The sequence below is a fragment of the Leptonychotes weddellii genome, chromosome 2, assembly GCF_054177405.1.
Source record: "Leptonychotes weddellii isolate Sample4059 chromosome 2, ASM5417740v2, whole genome shotgun sequence".
NCBI lineage: Eukaryota > Metazoa > Chordata > Mammalia > Carnivora > Phocidae > Leptonychotes > Leptonychotes weddellii.
In genome coordinates, this window is record NC_138370.1 from 122,735,157 (window position 1) to 122,759,121 (window position 23,965).

Sequence of the window (23,965 nt, forward strand, 5' to 3'; positions counted from 1 at the left end):
AAAAAAAAAAAAAAAAGAAGAAGATAGCAGGTAGAGAAAAATGAAGGGGGGGAAATCAGAGGGAGAGATGAACCAAGAGGGACTATGGACTCTGAGAAACAAACTGAGGATTCTAGAGGGGAGAGGGTTGGGGGGATGGGTTAGCCCGGTGATGGGCATTAAAGAGGGCACGTGCTGAATGGAGCACTGGGTGCTATACGCAAACAATGAATCATGGAATGCTACATCAAAAACTAATGATGTAATGTATGGTGATTAACATAACATAATAAAAAAATACAAAAAAAAAAAGACTGCCTTATAAAATCTTCTCATTGTTTCAAGTTCAAATGCAGGTCTAGTGATTCCCGTGCTCAAGCAGGCGTTCACTTCGTCTCTGCTCTTCCTGCCTGCATCACCCCACCTCACGGTCCCATGGTCAGCCCCAAGTGCCCCACTGGCAGCAACTTGGAAGTCACACCCTCTCCTCTTTCTCCTCCCTTCTCCCATCCTCATCTGCCTCCCAAATTCATCTCCCATCTTATCTCCTCCTTTGTCCCATCACCACTTGCTTGGTTCAATCCCGACCACTCTCTCCCCTGGCTGGCAACTGCAGTAACTCCTTCACCACAACTTTCTGGCCCTGTGGCACACCAGCCTACACAGCCCAGTGGGGTCTTGCTGAACAGAAGGCTCTGGTTCTCTGCACCGTGACGACCCAAGGAGGCCGGAGGGCAGAGTGCTCAGGGCTCTGCTGCTTCAGGCTGGCTGCCTTGTAGCCAGAGCCCTCTGCCAATCTGACCTGTCCTCTGTCGGTACACTCAAACTTCTTTTGACTCTTTTTTTCAAATGAAATCTTACAGACAACTTTAAGGTCGACCCCGGATACAAGTGTTGTTTCATTATGAAAAACATAACAAATACGTTCATGTATATTTGCATATCCATAAACAGGGATAATTGTGTAAATCCAAATTTACAATGTTTACTTCTTCATAATGTAAGTCAACGTGTCTGCAAGAAAGAGCCCGCAAACTGAAATCGGGATGATTGAGAACAACGATAAGCGGCACGTGTTGAGGGTTTACGATGTGCTGGGCACTGCCCCACGTGCTTTCTGTGTATTCAGTCTTTCAGCAGCCCCGGGATTAGTTGTTAAACTCGTCTTACAGATTATAACATGCCTACGGTTACACAGGAAGAGGCAGAATTGCCACATGAATCTAGGTGGTTTGCTTCCACGGACCCCATTCCCCATGGGTGGGCTCTGTGCTTAGTGCTTTGATTACCTTAGCTCACTGAATTCCCAGGGTTTTACTAGGAAGTAGGTCATAATGCTGATTGTCGAGGCAAGAGAGGGTGGCATCTGTGAGCTCAAACTGAATGTGAACCCACCGCCTCCTTGCTGAATACTGGGGCGGACATCACAGGACTGGCGTGGGGATTTGATGAAAAAGGCAAAGGCCTAGCACACCACCGAGTACGCAGGAGCATGGAGGAAGCACAGGGACGTGGCTGCGAATTGTTACTGGGCTAACTTTATAATCTCAGGACATTCCTCCATTTTAACAGATGACAAGAGAAGTTTTAAATGACTATCAGTTCAAAGATGAATTAATCTTACTGTACAATGTAACGCATTAGTCATTTCCAGAGTGTTTAAGACATTGGTTGGTCTATTGCTTTGAGTGTTTTTAATTACAGTCTTAAAAACAGTTGTGTTTTTAAAAAGAGATCTGAATCAAATGATTTGCGAGCCCCACCTCACCTCCCAGGAACTTTGGGGTTCTTCAGAACCTAGTCTGAAAACTGCCATGAATGTACTCTGAGCTTCTATGGGACCTCCCTGTCCAGCCCCTCCTGACCTCGCTCACTAGCCTGTCTCTTGACTCACAGTCTTGCTCCCAGTTCCCTTTTCCAGCAGTCGAGTCCCTTTTTCTGAACCACTCGGCACAGACCTCTGCGCCTCTTACCTGTGCTTCGGCCGATGCTTAGCCCCTCCTGACCATGCTGCTTTCCTGTGCTGGGGGTGGGAGGCCGGGTGCTCCGGGCTGGTGTCAGACGTGCCAGTGCCCGCAGGGCCCGGGTCTGCACACGCATCTCTGGCAGAAAGAGGAAAATGAGAAGCTGAGTGTGACGGTGTTCAAGGGCAGGGGCACAAATGAATCAACAAGAAAAATGTATGAAAATGAACCGTGGAGTTAGAGCAAAGCGGCAGAGCTAAGTGCGCAGTTCCCAGCCTGCACCCACTGAAGCTCTCTGCCCCCAAAGAAGGTGAATCCGCTCCTGAGGGTCTTCATCCTTTCCTATCTCCATCTCTGTGAAGCAAGAAAATGTACTTCCCAGTCTCCAAACACCAGGTTTTCCAACCAAGGAGGAAGAAAGAGACACTATAATGAAGGTGAACTCCCCCTATAATTCAGCCTCCGTCGGTAAGCGAGAAATTGGACTCACTGAAGCAAGTTGTCAGACCTAGTCCCTGAAACCCAGCCCCTACTGCCTCCCTTCTCAATTTCATTATTAGCACAGTGACCCCCAAGTGGAGCAGCCCTCCTTTGTTCGGCAGGTGGCCGCGCAGAGGAACGTGCCAACTCCTGAGCCTGAGCTATTTCAGATTGTCTAGATTCCACTGTGCTGGGGGCGAGCCTTTTATGTGTGCATTTAAACCCCTGGTCCCGAACACCATTCCCTTGACTCTTTTCCTCCACACTCCCAGGCAGTCAGAAGATTTTAAGCCCTGCGTGGCCAACGTGTTCTGCCGTGACAACAGGTGCATTTCTTCTCCTTAGGAGAATCTCCACTCCCGAATTTCCACATGCCCGACTTTAAGGTCTCCTCTTGATCAGACGGTCACCTGCATCAGGCTCTAAAGCAGGTTTGTTCATCATTCCACTTTGCTGCGTACCAGTGGTGTGTTTTCAGCATCTGTTTCTGAGGATCTTTCTGAGACTCTGAGAACCTACGCCCCCACACAGGTCCTGAGAGCAGGAATCTGGAGAAGACGCAAATGTGTGCTCTTTCTCCTCTGCATGAGCCTCGGCCGAGAAGAGGTGGGATTATCAAACGGCTGCTCACTCCTTTTATTTCAGGTCATGGAGGGAGATGACCAGGGAGTTTCCATTTCTCAGATATGCTTCCATCACCCATTTCTGTACATTACTTTTCTCATCCAATTTAGGATTCCTGGCTTTGAATACAGTCAATATAAACCGAAGCTTGAAGTCTGAGGTTCTGTCACTTATGAACGAAAGACACTGGGAAAACTGCCCTCTGAGCCTCCGGCTCTGCATCGTAATGTAAAAATAAGACGGCATGCCACGGTTAGGAGCCTCTCTGAGCTGGAGTCCTGGCTCTTCCTGCTGATCAGCCCTGTGACACTGTCCTCTCTGTGCCCCGGTTCTCTCGTCTCTAAAATGGGTGTAAAAGAACACCCACACTTTTACAGAGCTATTGAGTCGCTTAACCTAATTCCGATGAAGCACTTAGAATAGAGCCTGGCACATATTCAGCACTCAGCAAATTAGCCAACATTACCATGCCTATCTTGCAAAGCTGCTGTAAGGTTTCTAGATGATGTCTATTAACTGTTTAGCATCCTGCCTACACATGGTATATGCCTAATTATTCTCATTATCATTTTACTGCAGAACCTCTATTTTAGAGCTTCTTCCAGCTAAGATGTTATACAAAATAGACACAACTAAAGAGACCTAATCTGTGCTGGAAGTAAGAGCAAGAAGAGCTCTGGCCAGGGGCGCCTGGGTGGCTCAGTCAGTTAGGTGTCTGCCTTCGGCTCAGGTCATGATCCCGGGGTCCTGGGATCAAGCCCCACATCGGGCTCTCTGCTCCGCGGGGAGCCTGCTTCTCCCTCTCCCTCTGCCTGCCGCTCCCCCTGCTTGTGCGCGCGCTCTTTCTGTCAAATAAAATCTTTAAAAAAGAAAAGAAGAACTCTGGCCAGAGAGTTAACATGTCAAAGCATTTTGCAGAATTCATCATGTGGTCTCCAATTAGGATTACTCACAGAACCCTCAGTGGCACCAAACCCTCTAGCTTAAACTGGGGCGGAAAGTAGATTCACAGGCGTCTCACCATCAGATGTGCGAGTTTAAAGATTATATGAACCTAAGGAGTACGCCCAAGACCACCCATTGGTATAATCTGTTCTGCCAGCAAGCTTTCCTTTCTAGCTCTCCGCTAGCTCCGATGTTGACTGCTACGGGCAAACAAAGACCAAGCCTGAACTTTCATAAAACCTTTGTGGCATTTAATAACTTCCTCATTTTTGGCCCAAACCACAATCGCTGGCTCTGTCCCTGCCACACAATAGCTAAGCCCTTTCCTCTTTCCTTGCCTACTCCCCCTTCCTGGGAGGCACAAAGGGATGGAAGGTCCAGGGGTACACTGTCCCACTGAAGGGCTGGCAGCAAGAGCAGACAAATGGGAAAAAGATGGAAGCACAAAGAACAGGAGATGATCTAAAAAAGGAGATGACCTCCTCTTTTTGAGGCTTTTTAATACGTGATTCTTTGCAACCCTAGGAAAGCAGAGCACTGCTCTCCGTGGCCACACGTGGTCCTGTCACCTGACACCTCCAGGGGACCTGCTGAGGTTAGCACCTGCGTGTGAGGGTTTGTGGAACCCATGTGGCTTGTTGCTCACTGCAACCCCCAGGCTAAATCACAGCCCCGCCTCCCTGCTGATCTTCCCCTCCCCCCACCCTGGATGGGCTGGCACCCGAGTGGGCTCTCTGGCTATATCATACAAACTAGAACAAACTAGAAAAGAGGTTAGAGAGTGTGCAGGAAGAATCACCAGCACCTAGAACACAGCTTTTCTGCCTTTCTGGAATAATCTGGACAACAAATAACATTTAAAAACTTCATATGTTCTTTTTTTTTTAATTTATTTATTTATTTGAGAGAGAGAATGAGAGAGAGACAGAGAGAGAGCACATGAGAGGGGGGAGGGTCAGAGGGAGAAGCAGGCTCCCTGCTGAGCAGGGAGCCCGATGCGGGACTCGATCCCGGGACTCCAGGATCATGACCTGAGCCGAAGGCAGTCGCCCAACCAACTGAGCCACCCAGGCGCCCTTCATATGTTCTAATGAAAAAAAATTCTATAGTGAACCGAGGCATAAAATAATCCTGGAATGAGTGTTGGGAAACCTATCACCTTGGAATCTTCACTTCACCCTTTCCTCTCCCCGCCAGTTCTCTTATCTCACACTGAACTTGGGCCGTCTCTGGAATGCACATTGTCCCACCCCACCTGTTACCTGCCTCACAACAGCCTGAAACTGACAAAGGCTAGAACGTGCTTTGATCTCATCAGGAAGTGGTTATCACTTGACCAGAACAGACTCCAAGTCTTTCCTACAGAAGGATCTGTATTGGGTGCCTGGGTGGCTCAGTCGGTTAAGCGTCTGCCTTCGGCTTGGGGTCGTGATCTCAGGGTCCTGGGATCGAGCCCCGCGTCGGGCTCCCCGCTCAGTGAGGAGTCTGCTTCTCCCTCTGCCTGCAGCTTCCCCTGCTTCTGCTCTCTCTCTCTGACAAATAAATAAAATCTTTAAAAAAAAAAAAAAAAGGATATATATGCTTTCCCATATATCATGAATTATTCTCATAACTTCTCTAAAGGCAAGAACTAATTCTTTTAGCCCCCTTTTCCAGATGAACAAGCCGAGACAGAGGAATTGTATATCTTGGTTCAAACCACACATGGAATCAGACTCGCTTGGGATAAAAAAAAAAAAAAAACAATCACTGACAACCACTTTCTCTTCTTCCTTTCAGTTTAAAAGCTTCAAAAATGTTGAGGTTTATCTCACAAATTCTATAGGCCTTGGAATTACTAACCTAGATGTGGCCAGACTGGGTGGAGAATGGTGACTGTGGGGACATTAATAAACATGTTACCAAATGAGCTAATTTTTACTTAAAAGATACTCCAAGGTACACTGTTTTACTTAAAAATACCCAAAGATACATTGCAGAAGCCTTGGAATCAATGAAACAAGTTCAAGTGAAAAATACAAACAGAAACCGAACAGCTCTCCAGCCTTATGGGGGCTACTTCCAAGATCCCAAAAGGTACCATATTCTCCTGGCTTATCCGTACTTGTCCTGCAGGATTTGGTTTGGACATCATCTTCTCTGGGTGCAAGCTGGGGATGAGGTGCTGTGCTCCATGCTAGCTAAGCTGACTACAGATGTGCATTTCAAAGTGCAAGCCACACTGTCTTCTGACCACCCGCTTGCTGGCCTTTCTTCCGCGGCAGGCTCAGGCAAGCGAACCAGCTTGCCGCCTGGCACACAGACGTGCTTGATAATTATTTGTTAAATGAATGAAACACTGCCAAATGTTCAACAGATCTGTAACATTTCTTCCCTCCTGTCTCCTTTTAGTTCACTTAACTCGCCGGGAAAGCTAACGAGAATTCCGGGGCGCTGTTTTTATACTGCTTCCTGCTCTTCCCCAGTCTCGAGATCACAGATTACTGAGCAATGAAAGAGGACTCAAAGCAGACCAAAGAAGGTTTAGCAGGGGCTAAAAAAATAAATAAAATAACTGTGATCCACAATCCCAATGTCATCTTTCTTCTCCAGTTAAGAAACAAGATATCCAGGGTGGCTCAGTCGTTAAGCGTCTGCCTTCGGCTCAGGTCAGGATCCCAGGGTTCTGGGATCGAGCCCCGCATCCGGCTCCCTGCTCCGCGGGAAGCCTGCTTCTCCCTCTCCCACTCCCCACTACTTGTGTTCCCTCTCTCACTGTGTCTCTCTCTGTCAAATAAATAAAATCTTAAAAAAAAAAAAGAGAGAAAGAAAGAAACAAGATATCCAGGCCAACCACCTACATTTCTATTTCCTATTTCCTCCACCCTCTCCCCCACCACCCCCAATATTCACCACTCTTGAATATACACTGGCTGCTTTACCATTTGGTATTTCTGAACTGACTTTCAGCCAATATTAGAAGAAAAAGTTCCCGATCGTTCTGTTCCTTGTGACACTCTTGAACTGAACAAAAACTGGGGAATGCCTGGGGAGGCCGGAGTGAAAGCTGGGAGGAACTGAGCCAGGCCTTTTAAATGATCTCTCCAGATCCCTTTAGATTCCTGGTTTCTGTGGACTTTAAACAGTTTTATTTTGTCTTGCGGTAGAGAGGCAAAGAACCGTATCTCCTTAGCATGGACTGTTACCACGTTAGGGACATGCTGGGTTTATCTGTAGAACAAGCAGTTTCTTCCTTTTTGTTGTGTTTTACCCAACAGGGAACAGCTTCCTCACTGGCCACTTCCGCTCCTGCCCCCCTTCAATCCAGCATCTACCCAGCGGCCAGTGACACTTTTTAAAAAATGGAAATGGTTTATATCATTCTCTGGTAAAACTCTGTGTAGCTGCTCCCTGCACTTTGGACAAAATTCAAGTCCCTTCATTTGGTTGTTGAGGCCCGAGTGACTTGGCTTCTGGTCCTCCCTTCCACATCACCTTCCCGCTCTGTCCTGGGCTCCCCACCCCACCGAACTCTTCACCTGCACACACGCTGTTCCCTCTGCCTGGAACAGTCTTCCTCCCAATTCTTCACTTGGCTGGCTCCTCCTTAGCCTTCCGGTCCCGGGTCGAACATCAGAGGCCACCTCATCTATGGCCGAAGTCTCTTTCCAGGCACCTGGTCTTTTCCTTCATGGCACTAATGGCTGAATGGGATCATTCACCTGCACATGGTCTGTTCCTTCTACTGAACAGCAAGCTCAGTGAGGTCTGGGCCCACGGCTGGCTTGCCCTCGGTTTTGCTTTTTAAACCACCATGCACCTAGAGCCTACCACGGTGAGTGGATCACAGTAGGCACATAACACACAGATTTGTTGAATGGATCATAGGAGACTATAAAGGGAATAATTGTGGGATACATCCAGAATGGAGTTCTCTGCCCATCAACTCTTGAAGGTATTTACCATACACGTTTTGGGGAAGGCGGGTCTCTCTTCTTTTCATTGTTTTCTCTATAAGACTGTCAGCCAATTTCTTTGTGAAAGTCCAATATTCGGTCCTTTTTGGTCCATCTCATTAGCAGTGGCCTTTTGTGGGGTAGAGAGGACCAGGGTCGGGGGACTGTGCCTGAGCCCTCCCACAAACAAACAGGTGGCAAAGCTCTGTGAAGTTTTGCTGCCTTATGTTTTGAAGCAGCCAGAATGCTTTTTGAGATTAAGCAGACAGAAGTGCATTTATACAGGCCTGAGTTGGACCTCAGAGCCCTTTGGAGAAATTCCTTTGGATTTAGGCTAGATGCATGAGTGTACTCGTTTTCATAATTTGCCTTATTAAAAGTCATGGTCTTGGTTTCCTGTGTTTCTTTTTCTTGTCCTGTTCCATGTCTATCATGCATGAAGCTGGCCTAATTATCATCTCTCTCCTGGTAGCAGGTTGAGTGTCATCGCCAGAGGCTTCCCACGGATCTCCCCTCGGTCTCCGGGAAGGGGAGAAAGAAAGCCTGGGTTCTCGGCTCCTCCAGGGTCTGGAAGAACATTTTAAGAACTGATGCCATTGGGTACAGATCTCTGTTCTTAGCCTAACATAGCTGTTCTCTGTTTTCTGATGACTATTTATCATAGTTTTCACACTATGAAAGAAACTGCCCTTTCTTTCAAAGTCCCCTGTTCCTGTTACTGTTCCTCGCCTTTTGGTCTATATTCGTATATGTACACGTCTATATATTTAGACCTAGCCTTCTGGGTCACTGTCCCTCCCTTACTCTCTTTTTTGTTTTGTTTTTTAATTTTTTTTATTTTTAATTTTTATTTTATTTTTTTTAAGGAAACTTTTTTTTTTTTTTAAGATTTTATTTATTTGACAGAGAGAGACACAGAGGGAACACAAGCAGGGGGAGTGGGAGAGGGAGAAGCAGGCTCCCCACTGAGCAGGGAGCCAGATGCAGGGCTTGATCCCAGGACCCTGGGATCATGACCTGAGCCGAAGGCAGAGGCTTAGCCATCTGAGCCACCCAGGCGCCCCTGTTTTTTTATTTTTTTTTTTAATATTTTTTTATTTATTTGACAGGGAGAGACACAGCGAGAGAGGGAACACAAGCAGGGGGAGTGGGAGAAGGAGAAGCAGGCTTCCCACTGAGCAGGGAGCCCGATGCGGGGCTCGATCCCAGGACCCTGGGATCATGACCTGAGCCGGAGGCAGATTCTTAACGACTGAGCCACCCAGGTGCCCCATCCTTTTTTGTTTTTTAAATCACTAGTTACCATCTAGGAAGCTCACTGTATTCTCTCAGGCCTGAACCCCAGCTGGTGCTTTCCATCATAGGCATACCACTGACATGGACTTAAAAGCCTCTTCTTTCTGCTCACCCGCCCTGGTTCGGCCGCTTGCTGATTACAGGAGGGCCCCACGTAACCCTTCAGTCATGCAGAGATGTGAACGGTAGTGCTCAGACCTGCGTCCATTTTTACCTCCTGCTCTTGCTGCTGCTTTTTCTCACTTGGTATCCCCTGAAACCTCCCACTGGATCCACATGTACAATTTACACCACTGGCGTTCAGTGTATTTCTGATGATTTTTGAAACCATAAGCTTAACCATCTCCAGATCCTAGCCAATGACTTCTATGTCAACCTTAGCACCAGGACTGGAAAAGGGTGGGTAGGGGAAAAAGCCAAATGACTGGCCAAATCTTTTAACCTACCTAGTAAACATTGAATCTGCTTCGAATTGACTTTTGACTCAAATCCCTCCACCCACTGAAGCCTATAAACACATAGGTAGCCCAGAGCGAGGGCGTAAGAAAACGAAGAGCCCTCATGCAAGGCCCTACGGTTAAACTGAGGTTATCTTCGCCACTGGAGGGGTACGGCCCTCGCTGCAAACTCTGAGTCTGCCCTTAAATCAGCTCTGACAAGTGGCAGACCGTGTATTAATGTGGTTCTGGAACTAGCTGCTTTTTTTTTTTTTTTTTTAAAGATTTTATTTATTTATTTGACAGAGAGATACAGCGAGAGAGGGAACACAAGCAGGGGGAGTGGGAGAGGGAGAAGCAGGCTCCCCTCTGAGCAGGGAGCCCGATGCGGGGCTCGATCCCAGGACCTTGGGATCATGACCTGAGCCGAAGGCAGACGCTTAACGACTGAGCCACCCAGGCGCCCCTGGAACTAGCTGCTTTTGTTCGTGCTTAGGCTCTTTTACCTAATAGGTGTTTGACCTCTGGCAGATCACTTAACCTCTTGTGCCTCAGTTTCCTCCTCTACAAGACAGGGCAATAAGAGCACAGGCATCAAAGGGTAGTTGGGAGGCTCAAACAAGCTGCTGTGTAAAAAGCACTTAGAACAGAGCCTAGCAATAAATACTAACTTCCTACCAATAGGACAGACACTTACATTTATTAGGCACATGGTATACACCAGATACTGTAACAACAAAATTCAGTGAATTTTCTTATCATTTGAAACAGTGAGGATCCTCATTACAGAAAAAGAAAGCAAAATGAGGGGCGCCTGGGTGGCTCAGTCGGTTAAGCGTCTGCCTTCAGCTCAGGTCATGATCCCGGGGTCCTGGGATCGAGCCCCCCACCCTGCTCCCTGCTCAGCAGGGAGCCTGCTTCTCCCTCTCCTCCCCACGTGTACACTCTTTCTCTCTCGCTTTCTCTTTTCCTATCTTTCTCTCTCAAATAAATAAAATTTAAAAAAGTAAAATGAAATAAAACAAGTAGAAAAAGGAATGACTGAAGGCCACGCCCTCTCCGTACTGCCCCCGAGGATCACTGAGCTTTGAATACTTTTTTCTAAGGAATTGCCACATGCTAAGCCATGCGAGCCTGCCATTCCTTCCACATACCCTTTTGCTACTTCCATGAGACAAAAAGAGCCTGGCGTGTGATAACCACCATGAGATGCGGCTATTACCATTCGATCACAGTGGTCTACAGGAGAGAGAGGAACAGGAAAAGTCACCCAAAGGGTGTGACAGGATGGTTGGTGTAATGATGGGCTCTCGAATTCCTTAAAAAAGGAAAACTGCGAAGGTCCAAAGCTTTTGGGGAGGCACAGAAATAAATATTTAACTCCAGAGTGAAGGATCAGGCAACAAGAACAAGAATATGGAGCATGAGGAAGGCCCCTTGGGAACAGACTAGCACAGAGAACCCAGCCACTGGTCTGAAACAAAGAGTTCCTCAAGTACAGGGGTGTCAGAATTAGCCTGAGGAGCTCTTCCAGGGGCCTCCCCTCATCAGAGGAGTCCCAGGTAACGGGCAGAAATGGCGCTTCAGCCAATGTACGCGCACAGCTGTCCTAAAAACAGGAGTTTGGGCCCAGCTTTCTTGAGTGCCTGGAGTCCCCCTGCACCAGTCTCTGGGGCAAGACACCCCTCCCCTCCTGCAGACGGGAGGACATGGAGGGACTCTGGTTCTGGAAGGTTCCTGGGGTCGCAATGTGGTCTATGGGAGTCAAGGTTTCCCTCTCCATCTACAAAATAAGCTGCTCCTGTCCTAAACCTGCCTAGAGAAGAGAGAAAATAGGTCCCTTGCTAAATTTGGCATCAGCTGAGGAATCTTAGCAAAAATGAACTCACCTCCCCCCTCCTTGTTTGTGAGGAAGGCCTAATCCTCACTTTGCCCAAGAGGATTATTGGATCTTAGAAAGAAGCTCACATGCACTTTTTTTAAGCTCATGCCAACTGCATTTGTGTCCACAATATGCAAGATTCGTTCTGCTGTTTAGGGTAGATAATAGACATTCCATGCTATTTAAATGCCTCCGAATCACAAACCTAAATGTTTCCAACCTCTGCTCTCACCCAAAGCAGGAATCTGTCTCCCAAGCTTTCCCGCAGCTGTTGCATTGTATTTTTGGGAAGCAGGTCTGAATGGAAGGCAAGGTACCAAAATGCAGACAATTTGTTTTTTGTTTGTTGTTTTTAAAGATTTTGAGGAGAGAGTGCGAGAGCGCATGCGCGGGGGGAGGGGCAGGCAGAGGGAGAAGCAGGCTTCCCGCCCAGCAGGGAGCCCGATGTGGGGCTCCAATCCCAGGACCCTGGGATCATGACCTGAGCCAAAGGCAGTAGCTTAACCAACTGAGCCAACTAGGTGCCCCCATGCAGACAATTTGTGGAAAAGTAATTGTGGTTTACAATATACCTTTTCAAGGTGTTTGTAATTATGGTTCTACAGGCTAAGTTTCTACTTGTCCCCAACATTTTTCCTTTCCTTTGGTTACTACAGGATTAGTGTAACAGGGTCTAGAGTTTTTGGTTTTTTTTAATCCAGTATGTCCCTACTCACCCCAATACTACCCTATATCCTCCAGGGGAATTCTGGACCCACTGACGTGTAACACAAAAGTGGGACTGACAAAATCTATGTCTTGAGTTTAGCATAGCATTCTCAAAACATCATTTAAAAATATTACAAACTGGGGCACCTGGGTGGCTCAGTTGGTTAAGCGTCTGCCTCCAGCTCAGGGCGTGATCCCAGCGTCCTAGGATCAAGTCCCTCATTGGGCTCCTTGCTCAGGAGGGAGTCTGCTTCTCCCTCTCCCACTCCCCCCTGTCTGTGCTCTCTCTGTGTGTCAAATAAATAAAATCTCTAAAAAATACTTTATTGCTAAAAATGCTATCATCTAAGCTTTCAGCAAGTTGTAATCACTGATCACGGATTACCATAATATAATACTGAAAAAGTTTGAAATACTGCAAGAATATCAAAATGGGCCACGGTGCCAGGAAGTAACGAAATGCTGTTGGGGAAATGGTGCTGTCAGGCTTGCTCACTGCGGGGTTGCCACAAACCCTTTGTAAAAAACACAGTACCTATGAAGCGCAATAAAGCGAAGTGCGATAAAATGAGGTATGTCTGTATTTAAAAGTGAGGCAGGTGGGGAAGCGAGGGATCACTCTTCTCTGGGCAGAGCAGGTCCTTTCTCCTCCACTGAGCACTAACACACAAAAGGAGATGGCATCAGGCAGGAGTGTGACAGGTCATGGGGCAGCCAGGCTGGCCTAGGGCAAGAAATACCCTGTATGTTACCCCCCCTCCCCTCCAGCTGCAACTTGAGCCTGCCAAGCCTGGGAAAGGTACAGAACCCATGACAAAGAGAAGGTACCGGACTGCGACCCCATGTCACGAATCCAGCCACAGAGCGGTGGCCTCAGCCCAGCCAGATCTGGCTCAGGAGGGGAGGCAGCCTCGACTCACTGTGGTATTCCAGCTGCTGGGGGGGGGGGGGGTGAAGAGGTAACCATGGGAACCGACACAAAGGGCTTAAAGTTGTGGGGCAGAGACTGGAGGCAATGGTGAAGAGGCAGAGAGGGACTTAAGTGCCCTCCGTTCTCCTCACTTGAGCCATGCACATCTATTGTGAGTCAGACTCAAAGACCAGAGGTGGAGCTCGTACACAGCAGAGCAGCTTTAAAGGCTCACGGACAGCCAGAGAGCCAAGATCCTTGCAGGGTTTTCCTCCCGATTTCTTTTTTCCCCTTCAGAGAGCAGTTTCATCTCTCAGGAAGGTTGCCCTGTGATAATGTGGCTCACGTGGGCGTACGGAGCTGGTACACAACGGCATTCCTTCACATACAGGGCTGCAAGCAACACTTCCCAATGGGACCCCTCCCCACAGCCCACTGCCTCGGGTGGGACTTCCCCTGCTGCCCAGGGAGCTTCTCTGGTGGGTCTATAAGGAGACAGGGCACCATTTGGGTAGTTGAGGAAAAAGTCCTGAGATTCTGGCTGTTGAGCTGCACTGCCAAGGAGAGGCCTGGATGATGAGAATGATAATACAGAGCGTCTTGCACAACAACCAGGACGTTACAGAAGCAGCGGGTGGGGTAGACCTAGTGCAAAGGCTCTTATCTAAACAGGAAATCGTATCTATAATTTATTTAACTACATGCTCCCCCTAGGCCTCCACACATTTTTTTTTTTTTAAGATTTATTTACCTATTTTAGAGAGGGGTAGAGGGAGAGAACCCCTCAAGCAGACTCCCTGCTGAGCGCAGAGCCTGATACAGGGCTTGATCCCACGACCCATGAGACCATGACGTGAGCCGAAACCAAGAGTCGGACGTGCAACCAACTGAGCCACCCAGGCGCCCCCTCCACACATTATTTTAATTGGCCAATGTAACCTAAGCCTTCATTAAATCAGTAGGGTTCTCAATGTACACCTGACATTCATTCATTTTTAAAGTCTAGCTCAGGGTTCTCCAGAATCTATTGAGGAAATGCCAATGGAAATAGGGAGTACAAACACCCCAGGTCAGTTTACCTTCCCCTCTTACTGTGGCAGGGCTCTGGACACCACCTTTCACCTGGCCTTGCTTTTGGAGACCAAGGTAATACCACATCTATGTCTGTCCCTACAAGGGCTTCACAAAATCTAGGCCAAATTCTAACAGGTGGCCTAGTTCTCTGCCTGTCTTTGTTCCTGGATTGACTTCTTAGTTGGAGCCACTGGGGTGGTAGGAGGGTGAAGGACAGGGCTCAGAGAGGGCCACTGACAGACTTTTGAGGGCCTGGGAAAAGAATCTGACACATTCACTACCACCCCCCCCACCCCCCCCGCCCCCGCCACGGTCAACCAAACCCTCCATCACCAGCGTTCACTTGCGTGCATCCCATAATGGTGGCGCTAGCGCCACTTACTGCAGTAATTAAATCTTAAAAATAATTTTACCTAAAAGGGAAAAGCAAGTGACCTCCCCTACGAGACTCATCAGTTGAGCAGCACGATCCTGTGGAGTTCCAACCCTGGCAGCTCCATGCCCTCAGCAAACTATTTAATCTGTTGGGCTTGGGGTTTCCTCGCCTCTAAAGGGGGGTAACAAGAGTGCCTACCTCACAGGAGTATGAAGAAGATACAAGAAGACTCTCAGGCAGTGCTTCCCTCTGAGCAAGTACTCAGTAAATTTCAGAAATTAACACCCACCAGGTGCCTAGCTATTTACCTTTACATGTGTTGTGTCATTTAATGGTTAGGATGGCCTCAATCTGATAGTATTAATACCTCTTTCAAGGTATTATCATCACCCTTCTACAGATAAGGGAACTGAGGCTTAAAGATATTAAGCCCCAAACCACTGGGAGGTAGCAGAGCTCAAATTCAGATGTGAGGTGCTCGGTCTCCACAGTCTAAGACCTTTTCACTATACTGAACTGCCTTTTTATAGAAGAACATTTTGTTGTTCTTATTCTTAGGAAGATAATAAGAAAAAACCTTCGCGAGTAACTCTGATGTTTAAGAAAACAGTACCAATGGCAAAAAACAAAAACCAGGATTTAAACCTCAAGAGGCTTAAAACAAAACAAAACAAAAACAAACCAAAAAAACCAACAAGACTAGCCTAAGACAGAGCCCTCTGCTCTGAAAAAAGTTCCAAGAGAAATGGATACACATTCACACAGTCAAGGTGTCTATGAACCCATGAGTGTAAAACATCTTATCAGTCATGATTGAATTCCCAGGGCTAATATGTTCTCAGTAAATGTGTGATAAATGTTTACTGAATGAATTACACCAACCCAACAACAAAATGCCTCTGTTGGAGTTGGCAAAGTAAATAATGTCTTTCCTAAGCACTTTGTTGAACTGAAATAATTGAAGCTTAATGGATTAAGTAAACTATTATCATATTTACCACTCTGTCCAAGGTATCCTATTGAAAATTCAAGTTAGTTTGCCCCTTTAAAAAAAAGCACAATATCAATTTGATACAGAGTTCAAGAGTTTTTGTCCACCTACATCTTTAGAAAGAGGGTGTAAAATGTAACCTTTTCGTCTGGATTCCCAGAGAAAGCTGTAAGCCTGGTCTGGTCATTCAGCTTCAACAAATTTCATTAAATCAGTCCTCAAAAACAGAGGGGTTTGCCTAGTGGGTATTTCCTCTCTTTTTTACCTCTGCTGGCAATGAAGGGCCCCACTGGTATTTTGAAAAGGTAGGCTGCAGGCAAGAACTTTAAATTCCCTGCAACCTCAAAGAAAGAACTTACTAAAAAGAAAATACATATAATGCTAAGGAGATCAGTTAATAGGTTACAGGATCCTTCATAATTTTAAATAAATGAGATAGATGGCTTTTACAAAAAGTACAAATAATTTTATCAACACCAAAACCACATTTATATTTCTCACAGTGCATGAGATTATTAGTCGACATTTATTGAGTCCTTACTAAGCTAAGTACTTTCATTATCAAACTCAGTCCACACAATGACTCTATGAAGATGCTTCATTACTGTCCAATGCTTTCGGGTTCACAGGCATTTATTTAATCATTTCCCCAAGGCAATATGTACTGAGAGACAGAGATGGGATGTGTACCCTTGTCAAGCTCTAGAACCTATGCTTTTCTTCTTCTAATTGAACTAATGCTTTGCATACAATAAAATGCATAGGTCCTAAGTGTTCAGTTTGATGGAGCTTGATAATTGTGTAGAACTCTGCAGCCATCACTCAAAACAAGACCTAGAACCTTTCCGTTGCTCCAGAAAAACCTCTTAAGTCTTTCCAATCAATCCCTCCCCCCCCCCAGAGGCAACCACTAACTTCTCTATCATAGATTAATTTTGCCTGTTCTAGTACTTCATAAATAGAATTGCCTATGAATTCTTCTGTGTCTGGCTTCTTTGATATAATGGTTCTGAGATTCATCTAGCTGGTTGTGTACATCAGGACTTCATTCCTTTTGACTGCTGAGTAGTATTCCATTGTATGGATGTACCACAGTGCGTCCATTTTCTTGTTGATGGACACAGGGTTGTTTCCAGTTGTCGGCAATTATCAATAAAGTTGCTATGAACATTCTGTACAAGTCTTTTTATGGACATTTGTTTTCATCTATCTTGGGTAAATAGCGAGGCAGGGGAATGGTGGGTCATAGGGTTGGTATATGTTTAACTTATAGTAAACCTAAGTGCTTAACTCCCTCAGAATGGCACTAGCTTATTAACATTTGATTTCTCCTCTTATAGGACAAGTTCCCTGAGGGCAAAGAACCCATCTCCATTTCCTGGGCTGCCTCCCACATAGTAAATGTTTGCTGAACAAATGAAAGACGATTGTTCTACTCCTGTTCCTTCTTTGGGCGTTACTATAGCATAAGAAAACATGCTTGGCATGCATGGAGAAATATGACAAGCTGACGGGTGTGAAGGGGAGGCAGTGCTCATTCAAGCAAAGTGAAAAACCGCCCAGCCAGGAGACTCTTGACGTCCCCATTTTCTTTTCGACAGGACCTTTCCTAGAAAGTGAACCCCTCCCAGTGACCCCTTGGGGAGAAAGCGTGGTGGCTGCTCCTGATCAAGCGACATTACGGAAAGGGAGGAAGGTGTCACTGCAATGGAGGTCACACAGTGGTTAGAATTACAGGATACTTCTATCGAACAGGGGGTAGAAAAGCAGCAGCCCATGAAATCCGGACCTTCTGAAAGAAACCAGCAAAAGGGCAGCCCTGCCGGCCCAGGGGAGCAGCCTCCCACAGAAGCTACGGGAATACGCTGTTTGGGCAAAAGTGCAACACAAGAATACATTTTGAGGAAAAAAAGTCAAATGTAATGTTGATGCAAAAACGTACTCATATTTAACACACAAAATAGGATACTGAAAAGAAAGTTGGATCCAGAGTGGAGAGAGCTCTCAGGGACACCATCCTTAGTTCAGAGGCTTACGACGCATATACCCCTCCCCACCTGAGGCAGAACTTGTAATTCCTGTGAATCAATTCATTCATTTACTTTAAATCACACAACTTACACTATATTCAACCTACAACTTCTTAGAAAGAAATTATATCGTTGTTGATTTTCTATCCATAAACAGAAAAGAACTGGCAAGTCCTAGGGATAATTATAAATCTTTCTTACCAAAGGAGGATCTTTGTTCTACATAAATCAAAGCAGGGCTTCAGTGGGCTCAGGTGTTTTGGGGGGAATCTTTATACCCTTTGGTCCCAGGTTATTGAAGACTGAAATACACTTAGAATTCCTCAGTTTGGGTTTGGAGAGGTGACCCAGTCTTCCTTTATCCAGACAGCGCTGCACTGAAAGCAGATGGATGTTTATCCTATTCTTAAAACCTCCAGGGAAGTAAATTCTCCACAAAATCCCTTGGTAACCTTCTCCAGGGTTTTATCAAGCATACAGTGAAGAAGTTCTGATGTAGAAACCAATAAAAATATTAACTCTGTGAGCCTAGCTAGCTACAAGCACTGATAAGGGATGTGTTTGGGCCCTTTGTCTTAATGGTAGAGAGATGTATTTACAAAACAGGCTACACAAACAGAAACCATTTGTCAGGAGCAGATGTGGGAAGTTGAATCAAGAGAAATTGCCACAATAAATTCTGTTCCATGAACCATGTGGAGAAGTTACTGTTGGTTAGAACCTTTTTTTAAAATACAAGTTTATTTCCTTGACATTTCCTAGTTTTAGTTCCTTAACCAAATTCATTAGCAATTAAAAAAATGTCCATAGCTGCAAAGTTTTCAAATGACTAGGCGTCTATGAAAAACTAGGCCTTAACATACAATATAAATGTTATTGTTATGAATAGCCGTTTACTTCTTTCTCAGTTCTGTATAGTCCACCTTTTCTGCAAATGATCATGTAATACTTTCATAATCAGAAAAAAAATTTAAGACAAAAGTACCCATCAAAATTAATTAAAATGTAAACCAACTTCTGGTGCAATTGTGGTGGGATTTAGCTATACGTCTAACACGCTTTTAATTGGAAATGATAACGAGCCTTTAAATAGTAAATAATTAGAAATAGAAAACGCCCAGAACAATCTTGAGGAGCCTCTGTGCTAAGATTTCCTGTAGCACCCTGATAGCTCACAGCAATCTCTCCATGGAGATTATGTGCATGCGGGTGCCCATTCATGCCCAACCCAAAAGCCTCCGTGCACACAGGTTCACCACAACACTACGATTAAAAAAAAAAAAAAAGTAATGCCAAAATACATCAGGGAGAGAGACAGACGTAGCCCAGCCCCACCCCCAACCCAGGATGCTCCCTGTATTGAAATTTTATTAAGTCCTCCCACGCCCTTTGGCAAAGCACTTTTATCCCTCGGGCAATTCAGAGTAGAACAAATGTCAGGTATAATTTCATTTTCATTATTTAATTTCTGCTACAGGACCGTAGAGCACACCTTTTAAAAAAAAAAAAACCGCCTTAAGATTTGGAACAGGTGTGGGGGGGTAGGCGTGTCCCTCAAAGCACCTTTGGGACCTTTCCTACAGAAACCAATCCAGTAAAATTACGAAAGGCGAGTCGTTCTAAACTCAGCAGGGGCCCTCATGCGGAGCAATTTATCAAAATTAAAATATTTCACAGATCATTTCTTCTGAAAAGTTTTCATGCTGTCAATAATCTGCAATTATTTTCCTCTTGGAGTGGCAGTTCCTGCTTCCCTAAAAAAAAAAAAAAAAGCCAAGGCCCGGGAGTGTCAGGAGACCCTCGGAGCGCACCACCTACCCCCCACCTGGCGGGACCGATCCTCACAGACAAGGCTTTCCACAGTCGCCGAAGGGACAGAAATAAACACCCTTTAGAAAGCAGACGGCGCGGCACCCGCCCCCCCCCCAATTCAAAGGCAGCAGTGCGCCCCGACCTCGCCGGCCGCGGGCCAGGGGGAGCGGACCGGAGCACCCGCACTCACCATCGCCGCTCGCCGGGCCGCCGCCGCCTCCCGCGCCGCGCAGGACTCCAGGCCGACGCCAAGTTCAAACCTCGCCGCGGCTCCGAGGAGGCGGCGCAGGGCATCGCCGGGGGTATCGGCCGCGCTCAACAATGGGCGGCTCGGCCGCGCCCTGCGCCGCCGCGCCCGGGCTACTGCGGCTGCGGCGCGGCGGGTCCGGGGCGCGCGGTTCCAGGGGCCCCAATCCCGGCGCCCGGGCCCCGGAGGGTGCGGGGGCGCCCGACGACCACGCCTCCCGGCCGCGGGGGCCGCGCCCGAGGGGCCGCGCTCGCTCGGCTTTCGCCACCAGGTAATCCCACAGGAAGCCTCCCGGATTGGCCCGGGCGCTCAGGACGGGATTTGCATTTCAATGGCAGAGAAGGCTCCCCAAGGTTTGAAAACGGATTCTGGGAGTGAAGAGTCGGGCTCTTCTCGCCCCTCCGCAGGCCAAGTCGTCCGGTCCTCGTGGTATTAAGGGGACCGGCGCACATGCTCCCGGTGTCTCCTTTCTCTGCTCACAGTCAGAAAGGTGGTTTACCTCCCCACCCCGCCCCATTTTGAAATGAAACGGAATCCAAGAGCAAAATCCCGACTTTAAGAAGCCCGCGCTCGCTTTTCAGGGCCCATACAGTTAGTAATTGATCAAATGAAGCATGAATGAAGGAAAGGTAAAAAGTTCACAGCTTGGGGAGGAGAAAAAAAGCTCACATTACAAGGAAAATAACCATCCTTTTTCTCCGTATGTCCTTTTTTCAGTATAAGTCAACCGGAGAGATCCAGGTTGTTGCTGATCGGCTAATGCTGTTGAAACCTCCCTTCTCAGCCCTTTTTAGTTTCCATGAGCATCATCTCCAGAGGAGAGGCAGGTGATTATTTCAGTGGTTAGGGCTATTATCTCTCGGGAGCTTGGATTCAGCTTTGCGAACGTTTGGGTCTTAGACAGTGTACACATTTGCATTTGTTTTGCATTTGTGATCTAGCTGCCCAGTTAATATTCTTAAGGAAGGTATGGTGCTTTTTTCCCCCTTTTCTTTATTTTATTATGCTATGTTAATCACCATACATTACATCATTAGTTTTTGATGTAGTGTTCCATGATTCATTGTTTGCGTATAACACCCAGTGCTCCATTCAGTACGTGCCCTCTTTAATACCCATTACCAGGCTAACCCATCCCCCCACCCCCCTCCCCTCTAGAACCTTCAGTTTTGTTTCTCAGAGTCCATAGTCTCTCATGGTTCGTCTCCCCCTCCAATTCCCGCCCCCCTTCATTTTTCCCTAAGGAAGGTGCTTTTAGTTTCATCTTTCTTCAGAGGCTCTTCCAGCCTCTTTCAATGGAGGTAAGATTTTTTTTTTTCTTAGAGTACCTTTCTTAATTGCTCTCACATGTCATCGCCAGAGATTAAGATAACAGAAAGGTCTGAGATTGGTTTTATTTCTTCTCACTCAAGCGGAATCCCTGTTGTTAAAATTTCAGGTTCTATATTTAAGGCAGTAAATATATATACAGACACAGAGAAGAGAATGCCTAATTAGGTAGGAACTAGAAGCCTGAGTTCCAGGAGAGTTGAAACCATTTGTCTTTACTTGGCCATACTCTGTTATAACCTGGCCAAACGCAGAAGCTTTAGCCATCACAGCATCCACAGAATAAACCTCTCCAGAAATCTTTAAGGACAGGCTTCCTTCCCACCTCCAAAAAGGTACTATCCCCCTTCAAACTGGATGTTGTCTTCCATATGGTATTACAAACATGCACAAACACATATACACCTATCATATAATCAATGGGGTACCCACACACACGTTGCTGTGGGTTGGAAGCCCTGTGGAAGTAGTTTTGGGTGAAGGTGATGTTCACAACTTCAGCTTTAAATAAGTGGTCAGCCCTTCAGTATAGACAGCACATTGCCTCTGCCACCATGTTGAGGAAATAAGAAGTATTAGCTGGAAGACACAGGCAGGAGCACTGTGGGCAGAATAGATAAGACCAGTCCTGCAGCTGCTTTTTGTTTCCTGAGTGCTCAGGGTCAGGTGAAATTTCGTAAGGGTGGAACAGATCCTTCTATTCCTGTTTGAAATATCACTTTAAATTGGTGATTGAAGACATACTTTGGGTCCAAATCTTACCTCCCACACAGCCTATATTATACCAGTGAAATCCATCACTATGATGAGAAATCCCTGGGCTTCCACTGTACCACAGATTCTGGAAAAATACTCTTGACTTGTATCTGTAACTTAGAGGCCTTGTCAGATATTTGTAGATGAAAGGAAAACAACTTGTCTCATGGGATCAAAGCTGAGCCTGGAAATGAAGAAACCTCTGTTGCAACACGAAATGCCGCTAACGTCTCTCTGCACAAGCGAGGAGCAAGTTCCCTCACCTGGCACCTCAGTTCTCTGCAGAATGGTCTGTCCCTTCCTTCATGAAGCAGAAATGATAAATGACCGTGGAATAGTTACACGTATCAAGTATAGGTATGGATTAACTCCAAGACAATTATTAAAGATGATCTCTGTAAAGTCATGCTGTCTTTCAGTTCCTATTAAAACTGTACTCCGGGGGACCATGGGTGCCTCAGCTGGTTAAGCATCTGACTCTTGAAATCAGCTTAGGTCTTGGTCTCACTGTGGTGAGTTCTAGCCCCTCACATGGCACCTACTTAAAAAAAAAAAAAAAAAAGACTGTACCCAGAAAGGGTGCTTTCACACTAGTATCCAAAGCATTTTTTAAAAGATTAAAACAGACATATTGATCAAGAAAGAAAGCTTTTTAAAAATGCTAAGATCTTTTTTTTTAAGGATTTTATTTATTTGTCAGAGAGAGAGAGAGAGAGCACAAGCAGGGTGAGTGGCAGGCAGAGGGAGAAGGAGAAGCAGACCCCCCACTGAGCAAGGAGCCCCATGCTGGGCTCGATCCCAGGACCCTGGGATCATGACCTGAGCTGAAGGCAGATGCTTAGAGACACATCAGAGTGACATGTAGAAGGTCCACCAAGGTGGTGATGGCAGAGGAGTCATGAGTCAGAAACAGGGGTGGTGATAGGATGCCTGGCCGTGCTAGCACGTCCAGGCCCTTGGTGCTTTCACAGGCCAAATCATTTCCTCCCGTTTCTCTTAAATATTTCAACCTCTAAGTCCAAATTTCAGTATGAGATAAATAGGCTAAGCTAAAAATATTTAAAATCATATCAGATTGACTATGCCAATTCCAAATGGATTGATTCATACTGTACACACACTTAGAAGTTGGTTTGTCCCCTACAATTGTCAGGTCTTATTAGTAAGGAGAAATCCTTGAGAACGAGTATCTTTTTCAAACAAAAAGCTTAAGAAATTTAAGGTTATTTACATATATCTCCAAATTCCAGATTCAGCAATTATTCTTTGAAATATTTAATTTCAATTAGTCTAATACATTTAATTAATCATACCTTTAAAGAAACTACATATAGAAATTATATATGTGATTGGGGTTCTGAATTTATTTTTTTCACAAATTTAGCTTCTTTTCTATATTATAGTAGTATAGTTTTGAAATATACTTTGTACTTTATTAAATTACATTTCATGTAAGGGCACCTGGGTGGCTCAGTCAGTAAAGCATCTGACTCATGATCTCAGCTCAGGTCTTGATCTCAGGGTCATGAGTTCAAGCCCCATGTTGGGCTCCATGATGGGCAGGGAGCCTACTTTTTAAAAAAATTAAATTTAACTTAGAAATAATCAACTATTACTTCTTACCAATTCTGCTTGGCATTGTTTCTATAATTCCAAATAAAGTTTTAATGTGAAAACTGTAACTATTTGAATCATAAGAGTCTTTGCTAAATAAGAAGAAGAAGAAGAAGAAGAAGAGGAAGAAGAAGAAGAAGAGGAAGAATTATTTCAATTTGCTCTTGTCACTGCCACACAATAAGTTCCCTGGTTCATCTATACTCTTCTTTTGGCTGTGACACCTTAGAAAAACAAGGTCAATATCTGTTGAATATTGAAAGTCAGTTCTAGGGACTATTTAATGGTCGATACAAAAAACTCACCAATAGGAAAGTATACACCTGAAACATGGGTTCTTGTAAGCAAACCAGAAGACACTTAACTACAGAGAACAAACTGAGGGTTACTAGAGGGGAGGTGGGCGGGGGATGGTCTAGTTAGGGGATGGGCATTAAGGAGGGCACTGGTTGTGACGAGCACTGGGTGTTATAGGTAAGTGATGAATCACTAAATTCCACTCCTGAAACCAATATTACACTAGATGTTAACTAACTAGAAATCAAATAAGAATTTGAAACAAAACAAAACAAAACA

The 23,965-nt window shown here is 45.8% G+C and overlaps 1 protein-coding gene across 1 annotated transcript in view; it reads right to left on the reverse strand.

The window, feature by feature from the left end:
- SHROOM3 (shroom family member 3) overlaps positions 1-23,965 on the reverse strand; it is a 242,243-nt gene that overhangs the window by 51,056 nt on the left and 167,222 nt on the right. The window contains exon 3 of the mRNA XM_081813144.1: positions 1,953-2,081. Coding sequence (XP_081669270.1) covers positions 1,953-2,081 — 129 coding nt within the window. The remainder of the gene's footprint in view (positions 1-1,952; positions 2,082-23,965) is intronic.